At 39.8% G+C, this 25,745-nt stretch overlaps 2 protein-coding genes across 2 annotated transcripts; both read right to left on the bottom strand.

Annotated features, from left to right (window-relative positions):
• Window positions 1–5,447: 5,447 nt before the first annotated feature.
• LOC148369705 (thymosin beta-12) lies at window positions 5,448–8,033 on the bottom strand. Its single transcript, XM_088331843.1, has 3 exons — window positions 7,898–8,033; window positions 7,080–7,189; window positions 5,448–6,225 (listed from the first exon to the last, which is right to left on the bottom strand). The coding sequence occupies exons 2-3, from the start codon at window positions 7,177–7,179 to the stop codon at window positions 6,191–6,193; spliced, it is 135 nt and encodes a 44-aa protein (XP_088187969.1). The 5' UTR covers window positions 7,180–7,189; window positions 7,898–8,033; the 3' UTR covers window positions 5,448–6,190.
• A 1,077-nt stretch (window positions 8,034–9,110) lies between these two features.
• LOC148369706 (ribose-phosphate pyrophosphokinase 2) lies at window positions 9,111–25,567 on the bottom strand. The gene is made up of 7 exons (XM_088331844.1): window positions 25,107–25,567; window positions 19,133–19,316; window positions 15,456–15,554; window positions 13,235–13,359; window positions 11,504–11,677; window positions 11,268–11,427; window positions 9,111–10,018 (listed from the first exon to the last, which is right to left on the bottom strand). Exons 1-7 carry the CDS (start codon window positions 25,226–25,228, stop codon window positions 9,926–9,928), a joined length of 957 nt encoding a protein of 318 aa, XP_088187970.1. The 5' UTR covers window positions 25,229–25,567; the 3' UTR covers window positions 9,111–9,925.
• Window positions 25,568–25,745: the final 178 nt, after the last annotated feature.

Below are 25,745 nucleotides of genomic sequence, written 5' to 3' on the forward strand. Positions count from 1 at the left end.
ATAGTTGCCATGGGGACGGATAGCAGAATTATATCTCGTAGCCTGAGCTATCAAAGTACAGTAAACCCCCGGGATACAGCGACCCTGCCTAACGACGTTGTCACTTTACATTGTAAAATACGATTTTTTTTCCTCTCCGCTTTATGGAATTTTCTCCACTATACAACATTGTAAACAAATTATATTACATGACCGAAAACTTCAGTTTCGTACAGTGTTTGTGCGTATAAAAGAATCATGTCTCTAATTGCTAAGCTATTGTTTGCATAGAGGCATCATGAAAATCCCCATATGCTATTTGCAGAATTACCTCCCACAATTTATTTCTATTCAATTAGTTCAGAATTACGTGTGCTTTGTAAATACTTTGCGAGTCTGTATTAAGATATTGTATTTTTGACTTTGTTTATTTGGTGTGGGACCCGAGCTCAATGTGATGCTAAAGGTAGGATCAAAAGCATGATAACCGAAGAAACAAAGCTTTTGATGATCAAGAAACTGAAAGAAGCACAAATACTTATACTGATGCTCATTAATTAAATAAGGAGGCGATTACAGCAGAAAAATCTTCCAAGGCAGGGGTGCGCAAACTACGGCCCGCAGGTCACATAATAATAATATAATAATAATATGCGCCCCATCAAGCTTTTAAATCCTGCCTGCTTAACCAAAAGTTTTAAAAATATCATTAAAAAAGAAATTGTGGTGCCACTCTTTCTTTCGTGTCCGTTTGCATCCCAGTCCAGAAAACTTGAATTTTCACATTAATGTGTAATGTTCCAACATTCAAGTAGTGTACAGTATTGTCTTTTCTGCATTTGTTTTGCCTTATCCAATTTTTATTTTATTCATCATTGATTTATCAGGGCGGCAGGTAGAGCGATGGTTTTAGGATTAAGGGATCCCAGTTCGAATCCCGGCTCGTCCGTGTTACATGCCGAAGTGTCCTTGGGTAAGACACTGAAACCCCAGTACCCCCAATAAGCAGGTTAGCGCCTTACATGGCTGCACAGATCACGGCCGCTATTGGGAAATGTGAAGCACAATGTAAAGCGCTTTGGGAAGTCATTGACTTGAAAAGCGCTATATAAATCATTTCGTTTCATCAGATGTCATGCAAAAATACACTTTTATATCTGAAGTTTTTTTAATGCTTGTTGTAAATGGATGGATGCTTAACAAAAAGGGCATTATTTCTCTTATTTCAAAATTATTTTTCTAATCACAGAATCATTATGACAGTTATTATTAGAAAAATCAGAAAAGTGCTCTTATCTGTCAGATAAATAAATTAATCTACAAATCTATCTCGTCTGATCTAATGTAAATTTATGTTCAAATCCTGGTTTGTGTGTGTGTGTGTTTGTATGTGATTTATAGGCTCCCAAACGATTTTTGTGAAAATTTACACAGATGTACTTTAGGGCTCTGGGAGTGTCTTTAGCTAGATTTTGTGTCGAGGTACCCGCAATAAATACCAAGAAAATTGATAAACGTGGTGTTATTCCACACTCCCGATAAGACAGGCGTCCTTCTCACTGGTGGGCCAGGTTTCCACCTCAGCCAGCAAAAGTGGGGAGGGTCACAATGAACCCAGCTGTCCAATAAAGACTGCAGCTTTCAAAAGCTGCTGAGGACAAGCAACCGCTGTCTTAACATAGATAATTTTTGGTAAGTGCAAGTCCATCCATGTTTGACCCGTCATATTTTTACTCTTGATTTGATCTTCTAAATTTTCCTGAATGTCCTGCTAACCTCTTGTCTCTCCTCTCGCTACTAGTCTCCCTCCTTGCTGAAGATCAGTATCTCCGGCCCCAAACTCGCCCCGCATTCACCACCCCCTTCGTCAACTCCTGGAAGACTTCCTTCGGACCTGGTAATAAATCCTGTCCTGTGATGTCCGGGTCTTGGGTGTTTGGCACATTTGGCTACTTCAACTATTCGAATCCTGATACACGGCATGGCACTACCGGCCATTCAACTTGGGGGCCGTGTTTTGCTAAAACGTGTACGTTACAATTGACAGATGGCTAAGCCCCGCCCTCAGACGTAATGAGCCAATCACACTACGTGTATATGCGGTGTTGAAAATGATCGCTATCTGCACATGTTGTGCCCATAATCTCCCCATTACGACAACCGGAGCGTCTTGCCAGGAAGACAAGGGAGGATGTGACTCAGCGACAGCTGTTGCCACGGTTACTATGCATCGCCACCCCTAATCGGCATGGAGATCACTTCGCTTGTATTTTTTGCCACTACATGAAAAGTACCCTGAACTTTGCAGGACCTCTAAGATAGCAACCTGCAGCCAGCGAGCTAACTAAATAGGCTGACAATCGATTACATGAATTATCTGTAAATATTTTAATCATTGTTTCCTGGGTTTTTCAAGTATAATGTGATTCACAGACGGAGGACCCAGACGCGTAACGTTTTCACACAAGCTTTATTTTAAGAAAATGGGTAAGTCATGTGTGTGAACAAAAACGCCAGTTATTCGACGATCGTTGGGCGGAAGAAGTAAGACGGAGAAGTGTCAGAGGCAGACGAGATCGAAACCAGACAGGATCGATAGACACAGGATACATGAGCAGATACCGGACAGGACGGGACAGACGGGATCGATACCGGATAATGGATACTGGATACTGGAGCAAGATACCGGACAGGATGGGACAGATGGGGTCGATACAGGATACTGGATACACAAGCAGGGGTCAAACAGAGTCAAAATACACGTCTTGCAAGTGTAGAGGTTTGTTGACAGACTGACAAGGAGTGAATGAGAGCACTGAATTTAAATAGGAGGGGAGCCAATCAGGCAATGTGCAACAGCTGGCGCCAAAAGAGCGGGCCCAAGTGAGGGCAATGGGCAACCGTGACACACAGTGAGCTTTTATTTTTTTAAGGGTGAGTCTTGCATTTTATAGTTTAGTTGTTGTCGCACTAAAAAGTCAATATTTACAAACGAATTAAAAATTCACTGTAAAGTGAAAAAAGAATCTATTGTAATTTAGTAGAATGATAGATTTTAAAAAAATATTGGATTATTCACGTTTTTCTTTGATTTTTGTTTCTTGTTTCTTGTTTCCCTAGCTTTACATATTTTTTGCTGTTTATCTTGTTTCCTTTTTCCCTCCCTCTTTCTATTTTATTACTTTTATTTTTTATTTGCTTAGGTTGTCCTTTATGTCTTTTTTATTGTGTGTACTTAATTTCTCTTCTTCTGTCCTTTATTTTTATCTTTTTATTTAAGTTTTCACATTTTGAAGTCATTTTGTGCATACTTTTGATAATAGTAATAATAAATGGATTAAAGCAACAAAAACAATCTGAAGAGCCGTTTTGGAGCCGAGCCGAAAAAGCCGGTTCGCTAAAAAAAGCCAGAATTCCCAACTCTTTTGTCTGTCATCTTGCTGCTAAGGGTACCTCAATGCCAAAATCTCGTGATAAGATGGGCAAAAAAAAATATTGCTTACTTCTAGTCTCTGTAGTTTGTGTTCTTGTTTCTGCTTTTTTAGCCGCTGTTTTTGGTTGTATTATAGTGCTAACTCAGTGCTAATTTTGCATTTTGCTACCTAATTCCTCAAACACAATATCACAGATGAATCGATTTAGAATATTTTACAATGACAATGATACCAGTTTTTTCCCCCATGACCCGCAACACACCCACACTCACATTCAGCTAAGTCACCTTGGAAGCAATGCAAGTGAGTCGGAAGGCGCTAATCTGGCCTAGCATTAGCCGGGCTACCCACTTACCCCCCTTTGTCGAATGCAGATTAATACCTTACTAAGAGAAACTGACTTAACATTAATCCACTTACATCAGCATGGGGGAACATCAGACCATAAAAAGTGAGCTAACTTAATAGCGCGAGCGCCCCCCTTTCTAAGTGTGCAGCTTTTTCCCTGCGTCGTCTGTCCCGAACAACTGGAGGTGCTAAGCAAGCTAGCTATCGTATGTTAGCCACTGCCAGTTCCATGCTGATGAAATTAAGGCTTTGTTAGCGGCTATTTTAGGACGAAGGGAGTTTAGGAGGCGGGGCCAATCTCCTGCTGAGACTAGACCTTACACTCTAGGTCACGGCGTCCCGGAAAGCCGTTGTAGACGCTCAACGATTTTGGAAAGCCGACGGAATTTCCTGCAAACGGAATGACTCGACACGTTGTGAATGGTTCATTCATTATTTCATTATTTTGTTGATTGATCAATCTAATAAAGTAAGATGCATTTCAATGCAATCCCCGCATTATATTACATAGTTATTAACACTAACATTAGTGTTGGTTATTAAAGGGACAGTGTGTCTTTTTGAACACTAGAAGTTTTGTTTAGTGCTATCGAAGACTAGTGCTACTATGTACGAGAAAGAAGAGTACTAACTACCGCAGGGGTTTCCCACCTTTTTGAAGCGGAGAGCTGTTTTTTTCAGTTTGATACGCATTTCGAACAGGTTGTACATTTGTTATTACCTTAGCAAAGGTGTGTCCTAACTTTTCAGAAAGAAGGCCAGGTTTGGTAATCTAAAAATGTGTGAGGGGCCAATTATTCAACCTGGTATTTTTTGAACAGTCTTATAAATTCAACTTATGTGAACGTGCTTGGTGATCAGCGTGGGGACCTCGTAGCTCCCCTTTGTAGCATTTTCATTGGACTCGCTGGGTCTCATGAAAAACCTTTGCTGTGCTGTTAAAAAAGCTTCCAGTTGCTTCACCTTTTCACAGCATTCATTTCCAGTTAGCTTTTTGGAGTCAGCATGTTACATCTGGCAGTGCCTCTTGATATAAAATTCTTTAAAACAGCCACAGTCTCTTGGAAAATTAGGCAAAGACAGTTGTTTCGGATTTCGGTGAAAAAAATACTCCAATTTATCTATGGAAGCGGTGGCCCTTACAGTCAACTTTCCTTTTTTCATTTACAGTCGCCATGTTGAAAATGGGGTCACCTAAATTTCTCACAGAAAGCCATCGGAAAGGTGGCCAAAGGGCTACTGCCATCATCTGGTGAAATGGTGATTTTTGTGTGCACAAATGTATTTTATAACGCAGTCAACATTACTGGTGAGCCAAATATGCATTTTATGACAGAAGCAGCGGACCAATCAAAAATTGCTCACGAGCCTTAACTGGCCCCCAAGCTGGAATTTGAATATGGCTGCCTTAGCTTAATTAAAATGCCAATGAAAACTTGAAGTGGTTCCGGAGAACCCCAGTTATACCCTAAGAACACTGGAGTAGCTTTTGAACCTGTTCTGAAAAAAAGCCTATTTCAACCTTCAAACAATCACGACATTGTAATAACATAGTAATAACACAGTAATAACTAAAGTTATGTAGAAATGCACACCAAACTCGTGGCCATATGAATAAATCTTTAAATGCGATAAGAGCAGACAAACAAACGTCTCACAACTTGCAAAATACGCTCAGCAAACATCTTAGTAACAAACCTTTTTTATTACAACATTTCACTGTTTTCCATTCCTTGCGATGGATTGTGGCGACAAAACATCATTGCTGGGACTAAAATAATAAAAAATTTCCAACCATCAAGCACATGGACTCAATTGACTTTTGTTTAAGGGTGACCCAACGTATTGGGAATTACTCAGACAAAAGGGCCGATCAGTATATTCCAAACACGGAAAAGGTCCATTCGTTTCCACGAGTAGCTTACATTGAGGTTTTTTTTATTATCTCGTGTGCATAAAAAAGAAATAGAAACATACATAGGACAATTTTCTTTGTGTGTGGGTGGTCATTAACACATTCAGTGCCATTGACTGCTGCGGAAGTGCCAGAATTAGGACTCACCGGCATTGAATGAATTAACGGCCTACAAACAAACTTGTGCGTTTCCGAAAAAATTGGAAACGTCCACGACACCAGCGGGAAAGCTTGACGTAAAAAAAGCAGCAGGGTGTTGGGGCGGTGAAGCGTTGGCAGGGGGGCGGGGCTGGGTGGGGGTTTCCCGCCCCTCCAAGATGGCAGCACGTGGCTCGGTTATGGTGGTGGCTCTGTGGTTTTTCCGTCACAAAATGATAACGGTGTGGAGTGACTGAGGAGCACAACAAGGCAATACGGAAGGAAGGAGGGAGGGAGGGAGGGAGGGAGGGGCGGGCGGGGGTGAAGGAGCAAGGGGATGTTTGTGAGGGGGGGTGCAAGTCATGGCGAAGGGGCTTCACGACGTTGTTGCCGCCTTCTCCTGTTCGATGGCTGCGAGAGAAAAGAGAAAACTGTTAGAGAGAGAGAGAGAGAGAGATAGTAAGAAAGCGAGAAAGAAAAAATGAAAGAAGGGGAGACCGAAGGATATAGAGAAGGAGCGACAGAGAGGAGAAAGAGCAGTACAGAGACAAAGGGGATGATAGAGTGAAGAAAAGCCAGAAAGAAAAGGAAAGGGAGAAATAAGAGAGGGCGAACGATAGAAAGGAGAGCCTGAGAGAGAATGAGAGAGAAAGAAGTGAGTTAGAAAGGAGGAGGGAGGATAGAAAGAGATGGGTGAGAGGTGGAAATAAAAGATGAGAAAGAGACAAAGAGAGAGTAAGAGAGACAATAAAGAGAGTAGGGAGAAAGTGAAGGAGATAGAACAAAGACGAAAGTGAAGGGTAGAGAGAAAAAAGTTAAAGACAGGGGGTGCGATAAGAGAGGAGCAAGACAGAGAATTAAATGGAGATGATTAGAAATAAGGAGGGCAAAGAAAGAGAGGAGAGAAGACTACAGAGAGAGATTGAAAAGAGGAGATGTGGCAAGAGGGATGGAAGGAAGAGAGCTAGTGAGGGAGAGAGAGCGAGAGCTAAGGAGAGCGAGAAAGAGAGAGGGGGGGTAAAGGAGAGACAGAGAGAGAGATAAGGAGAGACAGAGAAGGGTAAGGAGAGACAGAGAGAGAGAGAGAGAGATGAGCTGGAGAAGGTGAGATAGAGAAAAGGATAGAGAGAAGTAGGGAAGGAGCAATAGAGATAGAAAATGAGAGGTAGAAATACAGACAAAGGGAGAGAGAGAGTAACAGGTAATGAGTTATAGAGAAAGAAGGCAGAGGAGAGAGTTGAAATAAGACGGACAGAGGGACTTACTTTCTTTTGTTGGCAGGCTGTTCTTCTCTTTGGTCTCCGTTTTCTTCAGCTTGTTCTTATCGAAGCTGGTCACTTCCGAAATGTCAGGTTTGTCACTCATTTTGGCGCGTCTGAGGAACCACAAAAGAAGAAACACAAGTCAGTGGAGCCATTATTATTATTCCTGAGAAATTAAGCCCCCCCCCCTTCCTACGCCCCTGACGCCCTTCTTTCATAGCTGCGAAATCAGGGCGTTGGCCAAAATACTCTCATTAAAATGCTCTCATGACTTTCTTATGTCCTCTTTTTGTTCACCACGATTGGAATATACCCACGCGTGGATCTCACAATAACCTCGACGCAATAACGCAAACAAAAGAGACCAAAAGGGAAAACAAAAACCTTACAAACGACGACTAACTGACATTTCAACACTAGCAGTGGCATATTAGACAAATATCCAATACTTAATTCTTATCTTGGCTAAATCCACGCAGGAGCTCCACACCCATCACCTACCGCCCCCACCTTAAATAGCCACCGCCCAGTCCCTCATCCACATCAAAGATTGTCTATTGGAAAATCCATTATCGCCGTGGGTAGCAAAATGCGGCTAATGTGGGGGGTAGGGGCTAAGCAACAAAGCAACACACTTTCTTTTTCTGCGTGTGTGTGCGCGTGTCACCCCACGGACAAAGGACGCGCGCACGACTTATTCACCCGTCCTCTTAACCTAATCCAAGATGCTTTCTATGACGTAATGAAAAAAAAAAAAAAAAAAACAATATTAAACATAAAAACGGCTGACAAAGACGAATAGAGAATCAGACGGTGCTTACCAATGGGTCGTTTAAAGGGGACGTTCGGGTTGTTAAGTGTTCTGCTCCACAGCGATGCAACAGTAGAAAGCGAGACGCGGCTCGGCGAAAGCTAATATATAGTCGCTAATATGTTAATGAGGTCTGACGTCATTGTGTCAAAAGCGGCTCCCCCTGGTGGTAAAATCTGCTAATGACATTTTGGGGAATTATAGGAAAAGGATCTAAAGGAAAGGGATAAACTGATTTTTTGGGAGGGTCAGTTTGTTTTTGGCGCAAGTTTGACTTCAGATTAAAGGATTTGATTCTTCGAAATCAAAATTCTTAAAAATGCAACTTGCAGGAGAATAGTATGAGCGCGGGCCGCCCCCTAGCGGTTAAATGTGGAAAACACATCTTTTCAAACTGCAAAAAAATGATTCCGGGTAGATTTTTTTTTTTTTAAATTCTATATATTGTGTATATCGTTTTTCCTTCGTCTTTTCTTGCGTTTAACCTGGAGTGCCACGTCTAATCTCGTTATCAATGTTCACTTCGTTTGAGCCTCCTTGTGATTAAAGGGTAAACAGATAAACGTGACTTGACATATTGAAGACGATTTATTTAATTGTACTCTCTTACCCCATCTTTATCAGTACAAGTACAATTTCCTTAAATTGAGCGATTAAATACCTCTATACTTAATTTTGAAGTTAAAACTTTCTTCGGAATATATTTTCTTAGATATTCCAAGCTATATTTCAGATGTCAACTTTGCCCGTTTCAAGCATTTTTTCTGTTAAAAAAAACCGACAAATTAAAACAAAATTAAAATAAAATACGGGAAAATAGATTTAAGAAAATAATTTTATGCAGTGCATGAATTTTCAGTGTCAGCAATTGTAAATGTTTTAGTAATAAAAATAAATGAGAAAATTCGAGTCTTTTTTCGCAGAGCATGCAATTTTCAACGTCATAGTCTTTCATTTTAAGCATTTTTTGTGTAATTAAAAAAATCAAATACAATTTTTTTTTCCATTTTTTACAATGTCAGACATTGCTTTTTCCCCCTATTTTTTCTGACAAAAAAGTGAAGACTATTGCATAAAAATAGATCTTTAAAAGACTTGCGGACACATATTTGATGTCATTTTTTTCCAATAATATTTAATGACAAAAAAAATATGAAGAACTTATGCAATAAATTTTGTTCCACGTCATAGCGTGACATTTCTGTCAGATAATCATTTAGAGCATTTTATTAATCTTCTGTAATGAAAACACAGAAAAGGAATTATGTGAAAATAGAATTTTAACCCCCACAGTGCTTGAAATTTAAACAAAAATTTATGTTTTTTTCATTTTTTTACTGTGATAATGGGTATTAAAAAGAGAAAAAATACATTAAAATAGACCAGTCTGTCTTTTTCCCCCCACAGTCCACTTTTCTTATGCATTTGTTAATCATTTAAACCAGTTTCCAACCCGAGACCTCTCAACTGCAGACGTGATCATTTGGACCACCTAACTTTAGCTTTTTAAAATATTGTTTCAGCAAGATTTTGAACAACTTCTTAACAATCAGCGAAAACTGATCAATAAATGAAACGTGTCCTACTTGTAGTAGTATAAGATAAATAAAAACTGAATGAAACAAGGACAAGAAAACCTTTTTTAAAGGTATTGTCAACGATTTATTGTCAGAAAATGCTGCTTGACTTGATGTACAAAAAAAAAAAAAAAAAAAAGGCTGTTGTAGTTAAAAATAACACAAAAATGCACCTGGCATGGCTGTAAGCTAGATGACGAATACTATTATTATTATTTCAGCATCTCCAACTTACGGGTTTAATCAGTCAAACTTAAACTGCAACGATGCGTTTTTAAGAATTGTCAATACTTGATGGGAAGGAGTCCATATTAAAATGTATTTAAAGGGAATGGATAATAGGTTCTTCCCTAAAAGCAAATTATATAAAAAGGAAAATAACTGAAAAGAGGGGCAGGCGTGAGGTTTCTCTCCATCTTTCTGGAGAGCGAAAAGGAACCCCACTCCTTCTCCGCTGGCCTTTACAAGGGTACGTGACTGAAGAGGTAGGAGACGGATTCGCCGTTGTGGGTTCTTCTGATGGCTTCGGCCAAGATCATGGAAATGTCGATGACCTACCACAACGGACGTCAAAGAATGAGACAAAAGGGTTTTTCAAGATAAACAGTAACTAAAAAAACATGAATATTGAAAGCATTCTGCAAGCTGAGAGGTGCATTCAAATGCAGTTGGACATTTCAAACACAAGCGGAAAAAAAAACCCATTTCGGATATTAAACAGTAATAACAGGAAGAGAAACTGGCAAATGTAGGCTTTTTATTGTAATACCCAAGTGTGTCACTACCGATATTTAGTCATTATTGTATATCTTATTAATTGAGAACTTGATTATTTAGTGGTGACTATATAAGTTTGTTATTTCGGTTGTGCCTTGATTTGTAGCCAGAATTGGCCTTGATTGTTAATATATCAGTACCTGCTAGGATAATTTAGAGTCTACACTTTAGGCTTGGTGAGCAGTGGTAAATTTCCACCACTGAAGTTTTGGTTTCATGTCAGCTTCTGGACCCCCTTTGGATATAAGAATGATCGTAAGCCACTTTGTCATTGCACTTGCGACCAGCTTCAACCGTTGTCTGCAACTCATCTGTGCACGGAATGTTCTGTAATAAAAACTTTGAACAACCCGCTCATCTCTCCAGCTTTGTTTTTGACAAGCCTATCATCTTATAACTTGAATGTAAATGAACATGCGGAGGAAGAAAGGCGATTTACAACACTATCCTGGTGGCTCTTGTTTTGCCAAAACTGTACGCCTGAACAGAACTGCACTCTATCAAGATTGAAATTATCAACAGTTCTAGAGGGCGCTCTTGAGGTTTGGTGTGAAAACAACATGTGAAATTATATACTGCCAAAAAAAAAACCAAAAAAAAAAAAAACCAATATTATAATGTGTTAATAATGTCACATACAAGTCTCACTGGAGTACAAGTTGCACCCCTTACCAAACTATGAAAATAACTTCTAGTCTGAAAATATGATATTACATTTAAAATGAGCTGGTTTGTATTTGTAGCAAAATGCTTATTTAGAAAAAAATGGCTGTGGACCACCCACACACATCAGTTACAGCGACTCCCTTGATGGCAAACGCTTATTGGTTTTATAGCTATTTAGGGTTGACTTGAATGCTTTTGGGAGGTCGGGATCGGGCAAATTCGTTTTCAATAATTTCATACTAGGAAAATTTGCACATTACACGAGCAATTTGAGTACAAGCACGATCCTGGAACAAATTTCGCCCAAATGAAGAGGTACCACTGTATTTGCATGCAGCAATAAAATGAGTCGACAAGTACTTGAATTTTGGGGCAAGCCTTCATTTTCTCTTCCTGCGGGATTGTGTTGGTCACCACCACCGCCTCAAAGGGAGCACTGTTGATGCGGGAGATGGCGGGGCCCGAGAAAATGCCGTGCGTGAGGATAGCGTAGACCTTGACGGCGCCGGCGTCTATCAGCCTAAAGCGAGAAAAATCAAATGTCAAAAACGACAGCGAATTAAAAAAAAAAAAAAACTGGTCTTTGTAATACAGACTTGTCAGCAGCGTGGCAGATGGTGCCGCAAGTGTCGGCCATGTCGTCCACTAGGATGGCCACGCGGTCTTTGACGTCCCCCACCAGCACCATTCGGTCCACTTCGTTGGCCTTCTTCCTCTCTTTGTGAATTAGGGCAAAGTCCACATTGAGGCGGTCTGCGATGGAGGTCACACTGCAGCCACGGGAAGAGAGGGACTACTTTAAAACTGACACCAGGCGAACATGGCACACATGCCACCATATTTTCACATCTCTAGGCACACTGTACTGAAAGTCCAAGTAACACGCAGAAGGCACACCTAATAATAGGGCGCGGGCTTTATATACATCCAATCGCCCACACTTAACCCTTTCTATTCTCATGGTGTCCTGTACTATGTCTGACTTAAAACTTGAGCGTCAACAACTAGTCGACGATATGGACATAAATCAGTAACAGAAAAATGGACGTGCACCTACTTAAGACCATTCAACTTACGAAAATTGGTCATCTTTTATCGAGATGTCGAAAAATATAAGGACATTGCTGTAAGTTAGATTTTGGATTATGTGTGCACCTTTTTCCGAGTACAGGACATTACTGTAGTGCTTCTTTCCGCCGCTACCGGCGTGAGGCGCTGTGAGAGGTCACCCAGCATCCAACCGGACGTAAAAAAATCTGCTTCCTCTTCCTGGTTTGTGTGTAAACATTCTATACTGTCTATGTCTACATCTCCAGTGCGCCAAGAACTTTGACATTTTTATTGTTCAATATCTCGTGCCTCCGTTCAATGTAGTTGGTGAAAAGTGTAAAGAGGCGAGCCGTTTATTTTGAAACGTAAGTGGGTTAAGAAAGCTTGATGTGTTTGAGAAGATGGTCGGAACGCTTTTTTTCGGCCACTTTTTACGACAGAGGAGGACCTCTTGAAGCACTTAACTAAATTTATCTTTCTAGAGCATATTATTTAATGAAATGTTTATTTTTTTTGTAGAAAACAATACAGGTTACTTATACAAGCCTTTAACATACTTATATAAACCTTATACATGCAAAATATAGCACTGAAGCAACTAACGAACAATTTCAACTTGCGAACAATCTCGTTCGTAAGTAGGGCAGCGTCTGTAGTCGAAAATTAATTCCATTGTGGACAGAACTTTTTTTTTTCAACAGAGTGAGGCATCTGTATATGTATGAAATTTCTGGCGAGGGTTGCTTAAGCGCAATAGCATCTCTATCTCGAGCTGTAACATACAAAAATGACGGAGTAAACATCAAGTATGCGTACCAAAAACTTCCAAGGTTCGAGAGCATTTTAGCCTGGAGACGTTGAGTAAAAAGACCTCTTCACAAAGTTTTTAGCGCAGAACTTGCGTATCATGGAAGTACCTCAGTGAGGCACTACCATTTAAAGAGAACAGTCGGATACAAGATTGAGTCTGACCCGCCTCGGTAAGATTCAAGTAACATTCAAGCCAATACGGTTACAATGACGTGCATTTCACATTTTATAAGTGTATATTTATCTATAAGAGCTTGAGCCAGATGGTGCTTGACAGATGTATTAGAAATAAAATGCATGGAGTCCGAAGAGCAAATCAGTTGTCGAACCCATTTGATTTCAAACTTTAAAATGGTCGTTACGTGCAGCACACACATTTTGTAGAAACTATTGTTTTTGTGTGAGCCTTAAAGTGAAATGCAGTAATTCTGGTGCGTAATTGGACCTCTTCAAGGGAAAGATCTTACCGCTTGGCACCGCCAGCGTCAGGAGACACAATGATGCAGTTTTTCCACTCCGGGATATTTTCCCGAATCCACTGCAGGACAGCTGGCTCTGCGTAGAGGTTGTCCACGGCGATGTCAAAAAAGCCCTTCAAGGGATACAAAAATTGGAACAACAGGTAGAAGTTTAAACAATTCTCCCGAACAAAACAAAAGCACCTTATTGTGCTGGCAACGAATGCACCTTATTATAAGATACATTTTTCTTTATTTTAAAATATTGAGAAAAAAAAAAAAAAAAAAAAGAAATGCGGTAAGATAAAGTAGATCCTAATTCAAGTAGGTGCAGCACGGCGGGTGAGTGGTTAGCGCGTTCGCAGCAGTTCTGAAGTACTGGGTTCAAATCCAGCTACCAGCCTTCCTGTGCGGAGTTTGCATGTTCTCCCCGTGCCTTCATGGGTTTCCTCCGGGCACTCCGGTTTCATCCCACATTCCCAAAAACATGCATCTCGGGTTAACTGGCCGGTCCGAAATGACCCTAGGTGTGAATGAGTGAGTGAATTGTCTGTCTCTGTGTGCCCTGCTGTCAACCAGTTCAGGGTGTCCGTAGCCCACTGCCTGAAGGTAGCTGGGATGGGTTCCAGCACCCCCGCTGAGGATAAGCGGTGCAGATGATAAATGGATGGATAACAGAGCAGCAGTAGTTTAGGAGGTAAAGCGCTCATCTAGGGGTTAAGAGGTCGCAGGTTAGATTCCTGGCTCCTTGGAGATATATGTCATAACGTCCTTGTGAAGCACATTTTTAGCATTTGGTAGCTCTTCATTGACTTGAAAAGCACTATAAATGCATTTACATTTACTAAAGTAAGCACTTTTATATAAAAGATGCGAGAATTTAGCCAATTTTTATGTAGTAATTTTCAGATTCTAGTTTGAAAAGGCTTATTCTAGGGAAGCTTTTTCCCCCTTAACATCTTTTTCATTAATTCTTGGGTGAAATTTTTCTGCTACGTCAAATAATATTGCTCATTATGATTACATTGAGGGGCAGCACGGTGGCGCAGTGGTTAGCGCACGTGCGGCACAGTTAATGTCTTGGGAACCTCCTGCGTGGGTTCAAATCCAGCTCCAGACTTCCTGTGCAGAGTTTGTATGTTCTCCCCGTGCTTGCGTGTGTTTCCTCTGGGCACTGCGGTTTCCTCCCACATTCCAAAAACATGCATTTCAGGTGAATTGGCCGGTCCAAATTGTCCCTAGGTGTGAATGAGCGAGTGAGTTGTCTGTCCCCGTGTGCCCTGCGATTGGCTGGCAACCAGTTCAGGGTGTCCCCCTGCCCGATGATTGCTGGGATAAGCGGTGTAGCTAATGAGATGATTACATTGCTTTAAAAAAATAATCATATTATTGTATTTTTTACATATTTTATAATATTGCTTGTTTAAAGAATTACTTCACTTTTTTTTTCTTAACTCTGGTATATTTTTCTCTGCCACTTCATATAATATCGATGACTAACGATATTTTTTCTTATTTCGATGTTTTTCTTTGGATCACATTTTTTGCCACATTAAATAATATTGCAAATTTTAATAACCTGTTTATAAAAATAATTGCTATCAAATAAGATTCATTGTTTCAAAGGTGTTTTTTAAAATTGCATTTCTTTAAAAACGTTTTTTTCTATTGTCCATTTCTGCCTTATTAGATAACTAAAAGATTGTTAGCAGGATAAAAGCTATTTTTTTCTAATTCTTAAACTTCTAGTAATATCCATTACTATCTACAATATTATGAACCACAGTTCATGGATCCCTAAACCGCTAGCGTCGAAGGTGCACCACATCATGTGGTGTGTCTTGGGCAAGTATAGCCTGTCGGCACAAATCCCTACTAATCTTTAAACGATGTTTTTAGTTCATTTGACCAATTTTACATTTATTTCACTAGAAAAATGAAGTTCCGACTGCTGAGAAGAGGTCAACTACTGAGAAGAGGTTCCAAAGAGACTCTTCTCAAGCAAAGGGGACAGGAGGGTGTAATGCTCTTCCAACAAATGATGAAGGCTGGATGGGCTGAGGAGGGTGTCATAAACTTCCTGCGCAAGGACCTGGGTGCAGTGGAAGTCTGCCTGCACGATATTTTTCCTGTGCTATAAAATGCTCTCCGCATGCCCCTGCTGCCGAGTCCAACTGCCCTGCTCGATCAAATGAGCAAATGATTCACGCAAGTTACCATCAATTTTTACCTGAATTTGTGAGGCATGGAGGTCCATGGTGATGATGTGGTCAGCGCCAGCCACCGACAACATGTTGGCTACCAACTTGGCTGATATGGGGGCTCGGCTCTAACAAGACAAGATAGAGTAAGGGGGAAGTTATACGGTAATCCCCCAAGATAAGGCAACCCGGCCTGAACAACGATTTCACATTGGTGTGGAATGTGTTTTGGGATCCTCTTTACAGCATTTCCACCTCTATACAGTTGCATCAACAAATTATTTTGTATGACCAAAAACTGGAAATGTAAACTTGGCGGTGGTTTTTGCAAATGGAGTCTTACGTCTAAGAGGGCTGTGTGCCACTGGTCGACATATAAAATCATCTGAAATGCTGGTCAGAAATTGGTTTGCGTCAAAGCATCTTGATGATGCCAATATGCTATAGCAGGGGTCGGGAACCCATGGCTCCTTTCATGAGTACATACGACTCTGGGATAAAATAGGACTCGAGCAAATTTTAATAAATTGCGTCATGTTGAGCCGATTGTTAAACATGCCAACCCGAGGAAATGTTGATATTCACATGGTTTGGCCCAGTACATTGGACACAATTTAAACGTCAGTTTGCCGTCAGTGTGTCACACCAGCAGATTCCGTTTTGGCTATCGATCGCTAAATATCGCTAAATTAAACAATTTTGGTTTACTGTTGCGACACTTTATAAAGAAACTCACAAAACAAACTAACTCCAACAATTGTTATACCCGAAGGCTGTAGAAAAGAACCTAGAGCAATTTGATTGGATGGGCAGTAGCTATACACAGGACAAGATGCGCACACTCTTTCTACTTTGCCCAGCGCCGCCTGCACTGAAGTTAAATACATTGGTGTCAGAGATGCTATCAACTATCATTTTCATATCGATTAATCAGTCCATTAATCGATGGATTGGATTTCTTAAATTAAAAAAAATTGTAAATTTTTTAAATGTCACTCTTTTTATTCAAATATGGAAGTTTTGGTAAGTTAGAAAAAATTAGTGCACAAAACAAAATAATGTTCTATAGTATGAAACAATAAAAAATTCAGGTGTCTGACAAACTTGAACAACAAAAATAAATATAAATGCATGTATGTAAGATACACTTTTACTAACACCAAATATCATATTATTTTTGGACTTCTGATACAAAAAAGGGCAATAGATTTCATTTTATGTGTGGCGTTTTTTTAAACCCACAAAAATATATCAATAATGTAAACTCACCTTTCAAAATTTAGTCAACAAATTTCTTTTTGGGGTAAATCTTTGAATATGATCAACATTCCCAATAAAAAAATGAAATATAATATGCTTAATAATCCGCCCCATTTTTAGGGGTTATCATTTCATTATCATATTTTTATATTTTTTCCTCCTCTACTTCTGCAGGATTTTCTGTTCCATTGAAAATTAACTTAGTTTCATGATTAAACATTTTAACAATAAAAAAGGTCCAACTTTCATCCCAATTTTGTTCATAATTATGCAATGTTCAATGAAAAAAAAAAAACATTTAAAAGGATGCAAGATGTTTCTACTAAAATGATCTTGGCGCCCTTCTCCATTTTCATTTAGTTTCAAATATATGTTCGTTATATAAAATTTGCAAGCCAGCTATACAATACCATTTTTTAATACAGTACTTATTCGCTATGGGTCAAAAGGCTAAAGGGTAAAGCGAATGACGATAACCATGGGAAATAGGCTGGACCTTTTCAGGAATACTAAGAAGTCACACGAGTCGCTAACCTTGACAAGTTACATGACCTTAACCAATAAAGGATCAGGACTAATAAAAATAAGAAGGCGATTAAAGCAAATGAATCTCATAAAGGCATTACAATCCTTGCAAGTGGACGTTTTTCAATCGTTTTTTGATCCACCGTCTCTCTTATCCCTTGCATCAACCCGCTACTCAGGTTTACCAGCTTGAATCATGTCCCACCCAAGGTAAATAAGAATTATTTTTTCCTTTACATGTGTATTTGATTAAATTCATATTTAATCAAGTTAGATGGTGTAATTGTGGCCTGTGCAGTCCTTTGAGACATTTTGTGTCTAAGAGCTATACAAATAAAGGTGACTTGACTTCAAACACATACAAGTACATTAATCTAATCAAGCCATTAATTCTGGCCAATAAACCGCAACTTTTGTCACACAATCTCAACCCGTAGACTTATGAAATAATAGGGCTAATGTGTCCATGGCACCAGGGACAACATAAAAGAAGGTAAATGTTCAGTAACGCACTTTGTACATTAATAAAATTACCATAAACAACCTCATGATGGAAAATGCAAAAAAAGATAGCATATGATACAACTTTTAAGCAACTGAACTTATAAAGGGAGAAACAGAGTTGCTGCAAGTTAACTGAAAAAAGCCAGCGGGAAAATCTAGAGCAATGTAAAAAGTCAAAAAAAAAAAACATGGGCACATGCGACATACAGTTAGATGCGGCTTATGTAAAACATGTTTTTTCCTTGGAAGTGAATTGGGTGGGGGTAATAGACATGTGCGGCCTATAGTCTGAAACGAATGGAATGCGGGTATTTACACTTTAACGATGTTAATGTTTTTATTTGAGGGGTAAAGGGGGTTCGGATGTACTTAACATAGGTTTCTATCCTCCGTCATGCTGCAATTTCACTTTGCAACCCCATACTCCAGAACAGATGTCCTAGACCATGGGTGTATAGCATTTTAACGACAACAAACCAGATGTTTGCGTTTTGTTGCCATAACAGTCAAATCGGTCAGTCGGCTAGTTGCGCTAAGCGGCGCTGCCACGAGCGGCTGCCTTTTCCAGCAGCTGCCCAATTGTTTTATTGTCTGCTCCTATCTTCGGTGTTTTTTCTTCCCGTTTTGACAACTACACTATGGATTACTTCTATCCTATGGACATGGATTTTAGCGCACAATAAATGCGTGTATTCAAGGAATTTCAACTCCTTGCCCTGAAGAATTCTCTTGCCGGCGTGATGAAGGGGCCTATCGTGGAAGGAGAGCCGGGGCTAGCGAAGCGGCTAGCGGCGTTATAAGTCTTCGGTACCATCCGTAATCATGGTAAATGCGAACTCACGACCAAATAAGATCATCGAGTGCGGGTGGAAAACATCGAAGCGCACAGGGAGCGCAGTTGCTGTGTTTTGCGAAACTGGGCTCACGTTTAGCATTCCGGACGCTAACGTGTAGCCACCCGGAGCTACCCGGAGCAATCCGGCTTCAACGCCGCTAAACAGAGACACGAAAGCCGGGGGGAATCGGAGAGGAGGCGGACTTGCTAACACGAGGTGGTGTATCCCTGGATTTTCACAAAGAAAAGTTTTCCATCTGCCGCAGGAATGTCGAACTTTTGGACTGGCGTGACGTCATCCTCTCCTCTACAAGCACCCCTAGGGCATCATGTTCATCTGTTAATAAACAACGGGGTAGACTGCTGGAAGTGTGAATTTCCCTACGGGGATGAATAAAGTATCTATCTATCTATCTAAATGGGTGCTGGTGATGCAGAGCTGTCAGCTCCCAAAAGGCTTACTGTTGAAACCGGAATGCACAGGTCAATTCGATGTTAAAGGAACTTTACCCGGGAGGAAAACAAATAACTTTTCTTAATCACTACAGCAAACAATAAAATGTAACCACCCCCTTTCCTTACCTTGTCCTTCTTGTCCTGCCTGGCATAGGGGAAGCAGGGGATGACGGCGGTGACACGGGACGACGAAGCAATCTTGCAGGCGTTGATCATAATTAACAACTCCATGAGGTTGTCATTGATCTCACCGCAGCCACTCTGCACAATGTACACGTCCTCTCCGCGTACGCTCTCCCCGATCTCCACACTGTTGGGTGAAAAACAGATAAACATAGCAGAAAATTAAGCATAGTAGAAATTTCCAGCAAAATATATGTATCGCTGATCCACTATTAGTGATAACGTCAGACTCAGAGTAGAGTTGTAAAGTACACATGACTTGAAATAAGACTAATGCACAGAGGGTGCAAAGATTCCTCTTGACTACTTAGGGCACTGTTCACTGGTCATATTTAGCTGCAAAGAACAAGGTACAGTACATTGCAATAATAAATGAAGTTAAAAATCACTGTTAAAATAAATGAAGCTATAATCATGGCCAAAAATCTAAATCTAATCACAGCTAAATATGACATTATAATCATAATTAAGTATTGGCAGTGAAATATTTAGAACACCTGTTACTGAGCATTGTGGTAAATTGCTGTGCCGGGTGGCTGCCAAAATTATTGTGCGCATTGCCGGGCTGCTACACATTACAGTGCCAGACATTGAATGGGAAAAACAAAAAGGGCACCTGCAGGCCATGGTCATAAGTCGGGTAGGCAATAAGTCAGATGTTACGTGTACAACGATTTTACTGATATTACAGTAAACGTAACGTTTATAACTAAACGCAATTTCTTATTTGCGAATCATGACCAGCTCGGTGGCCTTGGGGGTAGGGCGCCCGCCCCGAGACTGGGAGGTTGCTGGTTCAAGCCTCTGCCAAGTCATACCTAAGACTTACAACATAGGTACTCATTGCCTCCCTGCTTGGCGCTCAGTATAGCGGTTGGAATTGGGGGGTTTGGTCACCTAATGACTCCCAACACATCAGTTGGGTTGAGCGAGGGGGGCTGGGAATCCCCTCCTCTGTATCAATCACCCAGAAAGAGTCAGGAATATGAACGTGTTCCTGACTTCAGCCACCTCCCACTAGGGGGATATGGCTCCGGTATACATATATAATTGCAAATCATTTGCCACAAATAAGAAGTAAGTATTCCGTGAAGGACACAGCCTGCATTCGACTACTAATGTAAAATTATAACTCATGTTTTGGATACAAAAAAAAAAGAAGCAAATATTAGTATCATATTGGCATCATCAAGATGCTTTGACGCAAACCAATTTCTGACCAAAAGAAAACAGTGTAATTGAAAGGGACAGTGTGTGCGCTTTGTGATTCATAGTGATTAAAAAGATCTTAATTTAAAAAAAAAAACACAATATCGATTTAAATAACAGGTAAAAAAAATCAGTAAACTATCACATAAACATGTATTTTTCAAATACGTGTATGTTGACATTTTGTATACATCTTAAATAACACGAGCCTATACAGCCAACATCTTGCTGCTAGGGGTAATTATTTTTAGGAAAAATCGTATGGCTTGGTCATTTGGAGTGTCCATAGTTTGTATTCTTCCTTGTTCTCTTTAGCACTAATTTTCGGATGCACTACACAAAAAAGGGACATGAAGAGGTAAAATAATACACCATCTTTTTAATGAATATGCATTTAATCATTTTTTATGCAAATCATAAAACACCAAGGGGCAGCACGGCAGCGCAGTGGTTAGCGCGTGTGCGGCACAGTTCTGAGGTTGTGGGAACCTCCTGCGTGGGTTCAAATCCAGCTCCCGGCCTTACTGTACGGAGTTTGTATGTTCTCCCCGTGCTTGCGTGGGTTTCCTCCAGGCACTCCGGTTTCCTCCCACATTCCAAAGACATGCATTTCACTGAATTGGCCGGTCCAAATTGTCCCTAGGTGTGACTGAGCGAGTGAGTTGTCTGTCCCCGTGTGCCCTGCGATTGGCTGGCAACCAGTTCAGGGTGTCCCCTGCCCACTGATTGCTGGGATGGGCTCCAGCACCCCGCGACCCTACTGAGGATAAGCGGTGCAGCTAATGAGATGAGATAAAACACCAATCTTGTCGAATACATTCAGCCCCCGATTTTTGTCAAATACCATTTCTATCCGTGTATAATGCGCTTTTTTTAACTTAAAAAAGCATTTAGCATATTAATGTATTTGATCAATGATTGATCAGTCAAAAATATCCCCGACCACATTCGCAAAATAGGAATCAAACCCGAAACTCGCCTGTAAGAGTGCTGAATCTTAACAGATCAAATTTGATTCCATTATCATTTTCATTCATGGTACCAGAAGCGAATGTTAGAGAATGGAGAAAACAAAGATGTCTTGAAGGATATAAATTAACGCAATAAAGCCACCAAGGGAAATAACTTTGTTGTGTCTAATGATAAATCGGACTCTGATGGACATTAAATAAACACATTGTAAATGTTATGTTGTTATTGTGGTTATAGTTTACATCATCAAAAGGATTTTAATCATGGCCGTACGTATTCAAAAATGTTTGTCACTTACAGGGCTTGGCTTGAGTTGAGAAAAAAGTAAAAGTTTTATATTGATTTCAATCCAAAATTGATGCGAATGATACTCAATTATTGTAGTTTTTTTGCTCAGTTCAGCTCTGCATGACAAATATTGAAATTCAAATTGTTTCTCTACCGCATTTTAACTGAACAAGTCATTGTGATTTGCATACATATACGCAGTGGCGTCAAGAAAAAACTTGTCGAGCAGCGCGAAGCTGAAAAGGACGGCAAACATATGAGTGAAAAATTCCTGTTTGGAACATGGCGCTCTGGACTCACTCCAACTCACCCTCAGTCATGTGATCGCAGACCCTCCATAACCATATGAAATTTTAATCATTCTTCATACCAACCTCGGCCCTCATTAACCCAGCGTGAGATCATTTCGTGAAGGTGAAGTTAGTCCGATAAAATTAAGAGCGATACATCACTCTGTTAAAAAAAACAAAAAACAAGCAAAGACCTTGACTGGCAAATGTCAGTCTGCAAACGTTTGTGTGGGATCTGTGAAGGGAAGTGTAAACTTCTCACCTTCTTTCAGTAGGAGGGGGTGAGAATTTTTTTTGTTTTTCACCCAAACAGATTTCCCCTAGTTGAAAATAGCAAGACAATCCCCAGTGTGAGAATTCCACACCTGGGAAATGAGTTCAGTAGCTCTTGGGGGAAAAAACAAGCACCAGACATTTGATCCTTTGTTTATGATTTATCCTTCAGCACATAATCATTCGTTTTGATATGTTCAGTTTAACAGGTAGACCGTTCAATAATATTTCATAATGATGTTTACCGGTTAAAGTACAGTAGATCCAAGATACGGCACTCCCGCCTTACAATGTTTTCACATTACAGAGTGGAATAAAATGTTTTTGGGGTCCCTGGTTTAGGCCTTTTCCCACTATACAACATCAACTTATTTTGTATGCATAAAAAATAAATGCGATGTTTGTGCGTATGTCGAATTACATCTCCAAGATACCAGAAGGTTAACAGAATGCTGGTTTGCAATTAGCTTGCATCACGAAAATGCTATTGGGCAAACTACCTCCCACAATTCCCTTTTCTTGATGGAATTCCCAATCTTGTGTGCATCGAAAGGATTTTGTGTCAGTGATAAAATAACCTATTTTCTGTACTGTATGTATTTGCAACTATTCCCAGGGCTTGCAGTGATGCTAAAGAAGGGAAGTTAAATCATGACCATGGAAGCAAGCTAGCGATCATCAAGAAATATGAAAACAGCACACAAATGGCTAACCTCTCCAAGTTCCAGGGCCCTAACCAGTTCGCGACAGGGACCATTAAAAAAGCCTCATTCTTAATCCAGCACCGCTGTCTCCTCCCACCTTCTACATCCACCCGCTACTGCACTGGGCAGGATCAAGTAACATTACACCAAAAAGTAAAAGTCTTTTTTTTTTTACATATATATATATATATATATATATATTTATTCTTCATTGTATCCAATCATATTCCTGTATATTACACCTAAGAGTACCTACTTTGAACTCTTTGGTTATTTTAAAGTTTTTTATTTTTATCTGGGGTGCAGAGATCCGAAACGCATTGGCTAATTACCAGAGGTTCCTTCCAATCCCCCGCTATACGGCTATTTCACTTTGCAATCCCCACCTCTGACCAAATTAAAATCATATCCAGGGGGTGTACTGTACAAAGAAAGTGCATTGTTAACAAGGTTAAAGTTCATCCATTTATTTTTTTCAGTTATTATCATTTATCTGTAAAGTAATGATCTACTGTAAAATAACCGTCCCACAGATGAAAACGTTGCATGCATATATATATATATATATATATATATATATATATATTAGTGTGTGTGTGTTAAGCTTTCACAATGGCACTAAAATACAATTTTCTTTCTTTAAAAGTGCAACAAGAAGCCACTTAAACAGACATGTTGTTATCCCCAATGAGTCAAACAGACTTTGCTCCCCAAACAATTGGAAGAAATAAGCACATTAGAAAGGTCTCACATCCATTATTTCTAATTTTCCATGAATTACATCATATTTACTGCTCAGACCTTTAGTGCTGATTTATGTGTCTTATATGTGTTCAGTAGAATATGGTTTAAATCAACTGCGTATTTAATTAAACTGAGGTTACAATTATGGTTTGACATTGGAATAAATCGCAAATTTCTTACGTCACTGCGTGGTTGTTATCGAAATCAACTGTAAGAATTGAAACGACGACTACATCCTTATTTAACCTTCTGGGTGGAAATCGGGGATCACACACATAAAAAACAGAATCTGTTTTGAAGTTACAGAAAAGACCTATGGGAATTGTAATTGGTCATATTATTTACACCATATTAAAACAAGTATTCATTAACCTAAACAATCTCAAATTCTGATTTAGTTGAATGTAAAACAATCTACTCAATATCCAAAGTTGACAAAAACCATCTTAGCGATGGTATATTAAAAATCAATTTCGAATCAAAGATCAATTATACAAACAATTAAAAAGTACTTTTTGTGAGGGGTTTAAGTAGGGAGTGATGATGATATAGAATTAAAGCATAGTGAATCTATCTTTACATATAGGTTTAAAAATATTGTCCTCACAAAATCTGGTTAAAACATGTTAGATTGTGTGTTCTTACTGAATCTATACAACACGTTAAGTTTCCCATTTCTTTGTATTTTTATTTGATGGATAAAATAAATTTCAGAATAGTTTTAACGTTATCAAACTTAATTCTTCAAATTATTGGAGTGCTGTATGTGAATATTGGGGGTGAGATTATATACTGTAAAATTGTACTTTTTTAGTGCTACATTATCGTTCGCTTTATAAGCTTGCAATTTCTTAGTATAGTACTTTATATGTTCATTTTTACAAATTTAATAGCTAATGACATAAGGCAATAGCAACTTTGTTATAAGATTTCTGACCAACTTGAGGTGGCGCGCGATTTTTTCCCCCCAAACCATTAGTTTGTTCGGAAATTCTAAACGTTAATATAATTTGTAATCCAAATTATTAGATAATACATTGAATGGCACCGTTCGGTTATTTCACAGGATTATTAGATTCTCGAGGAGCGTTTTAAGCAAAACATTAGCGCCTCCATGTTGAAACGGGAAGCAGCTAGCAAGTGATTAGCAAGCACGCGCTAACGCGTTTACCTGCAACTCACAACCAATGTAATTAGTTTAACGATATTTTAACGTTAATGTGACACAGAGCCCGATTTAGAATATTGTCGCGTTCATTCACGTGGGTGGACAAAATAATCAAATGTCAGGTAATAGACGCATTAGCTTACGAACTTGTGTGTTTACATGAGGCTAGCTGGTCACATGTGCGAATTTTAGTTAACTATTGTTAGCTTCGAGCTAAAGCTAAGACCTTCGCCTCCAGTTACTGCAGAGAAACACATAAAATGACTTACCATGTCTCCTGGTTGCTGAACTTCTTGGTGATCACTTTGCCTAGCTCTAGCCCGAGACGATCTGCCACTTTCTGGGACAGGTCGTGGTGGGAACTCCCGCTGAAGAGGACGATGTTCGGCATGTTGCAATAAAAAAACGTTGGTGGGGGAAAAGGAGAAAGTGACAGCGGGTCTCCCCGCCGAAATGCGTGTGAATGTGAGAAGTTTTGCTAATGTTGCATCGCAATGGTGCAGCACCGACGGTAGACGGCAGAGAGGGGGGAGATCTTGCGAGGGAGGATGTTGACTGGAAGAAAAAGACCTCCCCCCGTTGAAAGCTAAATAGTTTGTCACACGGCGTCAATGCACGTTTTCAACGCCCAATTAACTCCTTCAAATTGATGTCAATAAGTTCGAAAGATGTATTTCAACTTATATCCGATTTCTTTCTTCGAACAGCATGTCCACAAAATAGATTACTTTATCTTACGCTTACATGGCCCACAGCTCTCCTGACGTACGGACCGGAGCTCAACCCGTCGCTCCCCATTGTCATATATTTAGATTTTACATGATTTATTTATGTGTTCATTTATTAACGGAATAGGCAGCACGGCGGCGCAATGGTTAGCGTGTGTGCGGCACAGTTCTGAGGTCGAA

The sequence above is a fragment of the Urocampus carinirostris genome, chromosome 3 (genome assembly GCF_059441175.1).
Source record: "Urocampus carinirostris isolate Australia breed hairy pipefish chromosome 3, RoL_Ucar_1.0, whole genome shotgun sequence".
NCBI lineage: Eukaryota > Metazoa > Chordata > Actinopteri > Syngnathiformes > Syngnathidae > Urocampus > Urocampus carinirostris.

What these genes read in the sequence shown, in the direction of transcription:
- LOC148369705 (XM_088331843.1), bottom strand. Translation starts at nt 7,179, where the DNA reads ATGAGTGACAAACCTGACATTTCGGAAGTGACCAGCTTCGATAAGAAC. An exon ending in CAGCCTGCCAACAAAAGAAA is followed by an intron (nt 6,226 to 7,079) that starts GTAAGTCCCTCT and finishes TTTCTCTCGCAG; the next exon opens with CCATCGAACAGGAGAAGGCG.
- LOC148369706 (XM_088331844.1), bottom strand. Translation starts at nt 25,228, where the DNA reads ATGCCGAACATCGTCCTCTTCAGCGGGAGTTCCCACCACGACCTGTCC. An exon ending in TTCAGCAACCAGGAGACATG is followed by an intron (nt 19,317 to 25,106) that starts GTAAGTCATTTT and finishes TTCACCCAACAG; the next exon opens with TGTGGAGATCGGGGAGAGCG. An exon ending in AGGCTTGCCCCAAAATTCAA is followed by an intron (nt 10,019 to 11,267) that starts GTACTTGTCGAC and finishes CCGTTGTGGTAG; the next exon opens with GTCATCGACATTTCCATGAT.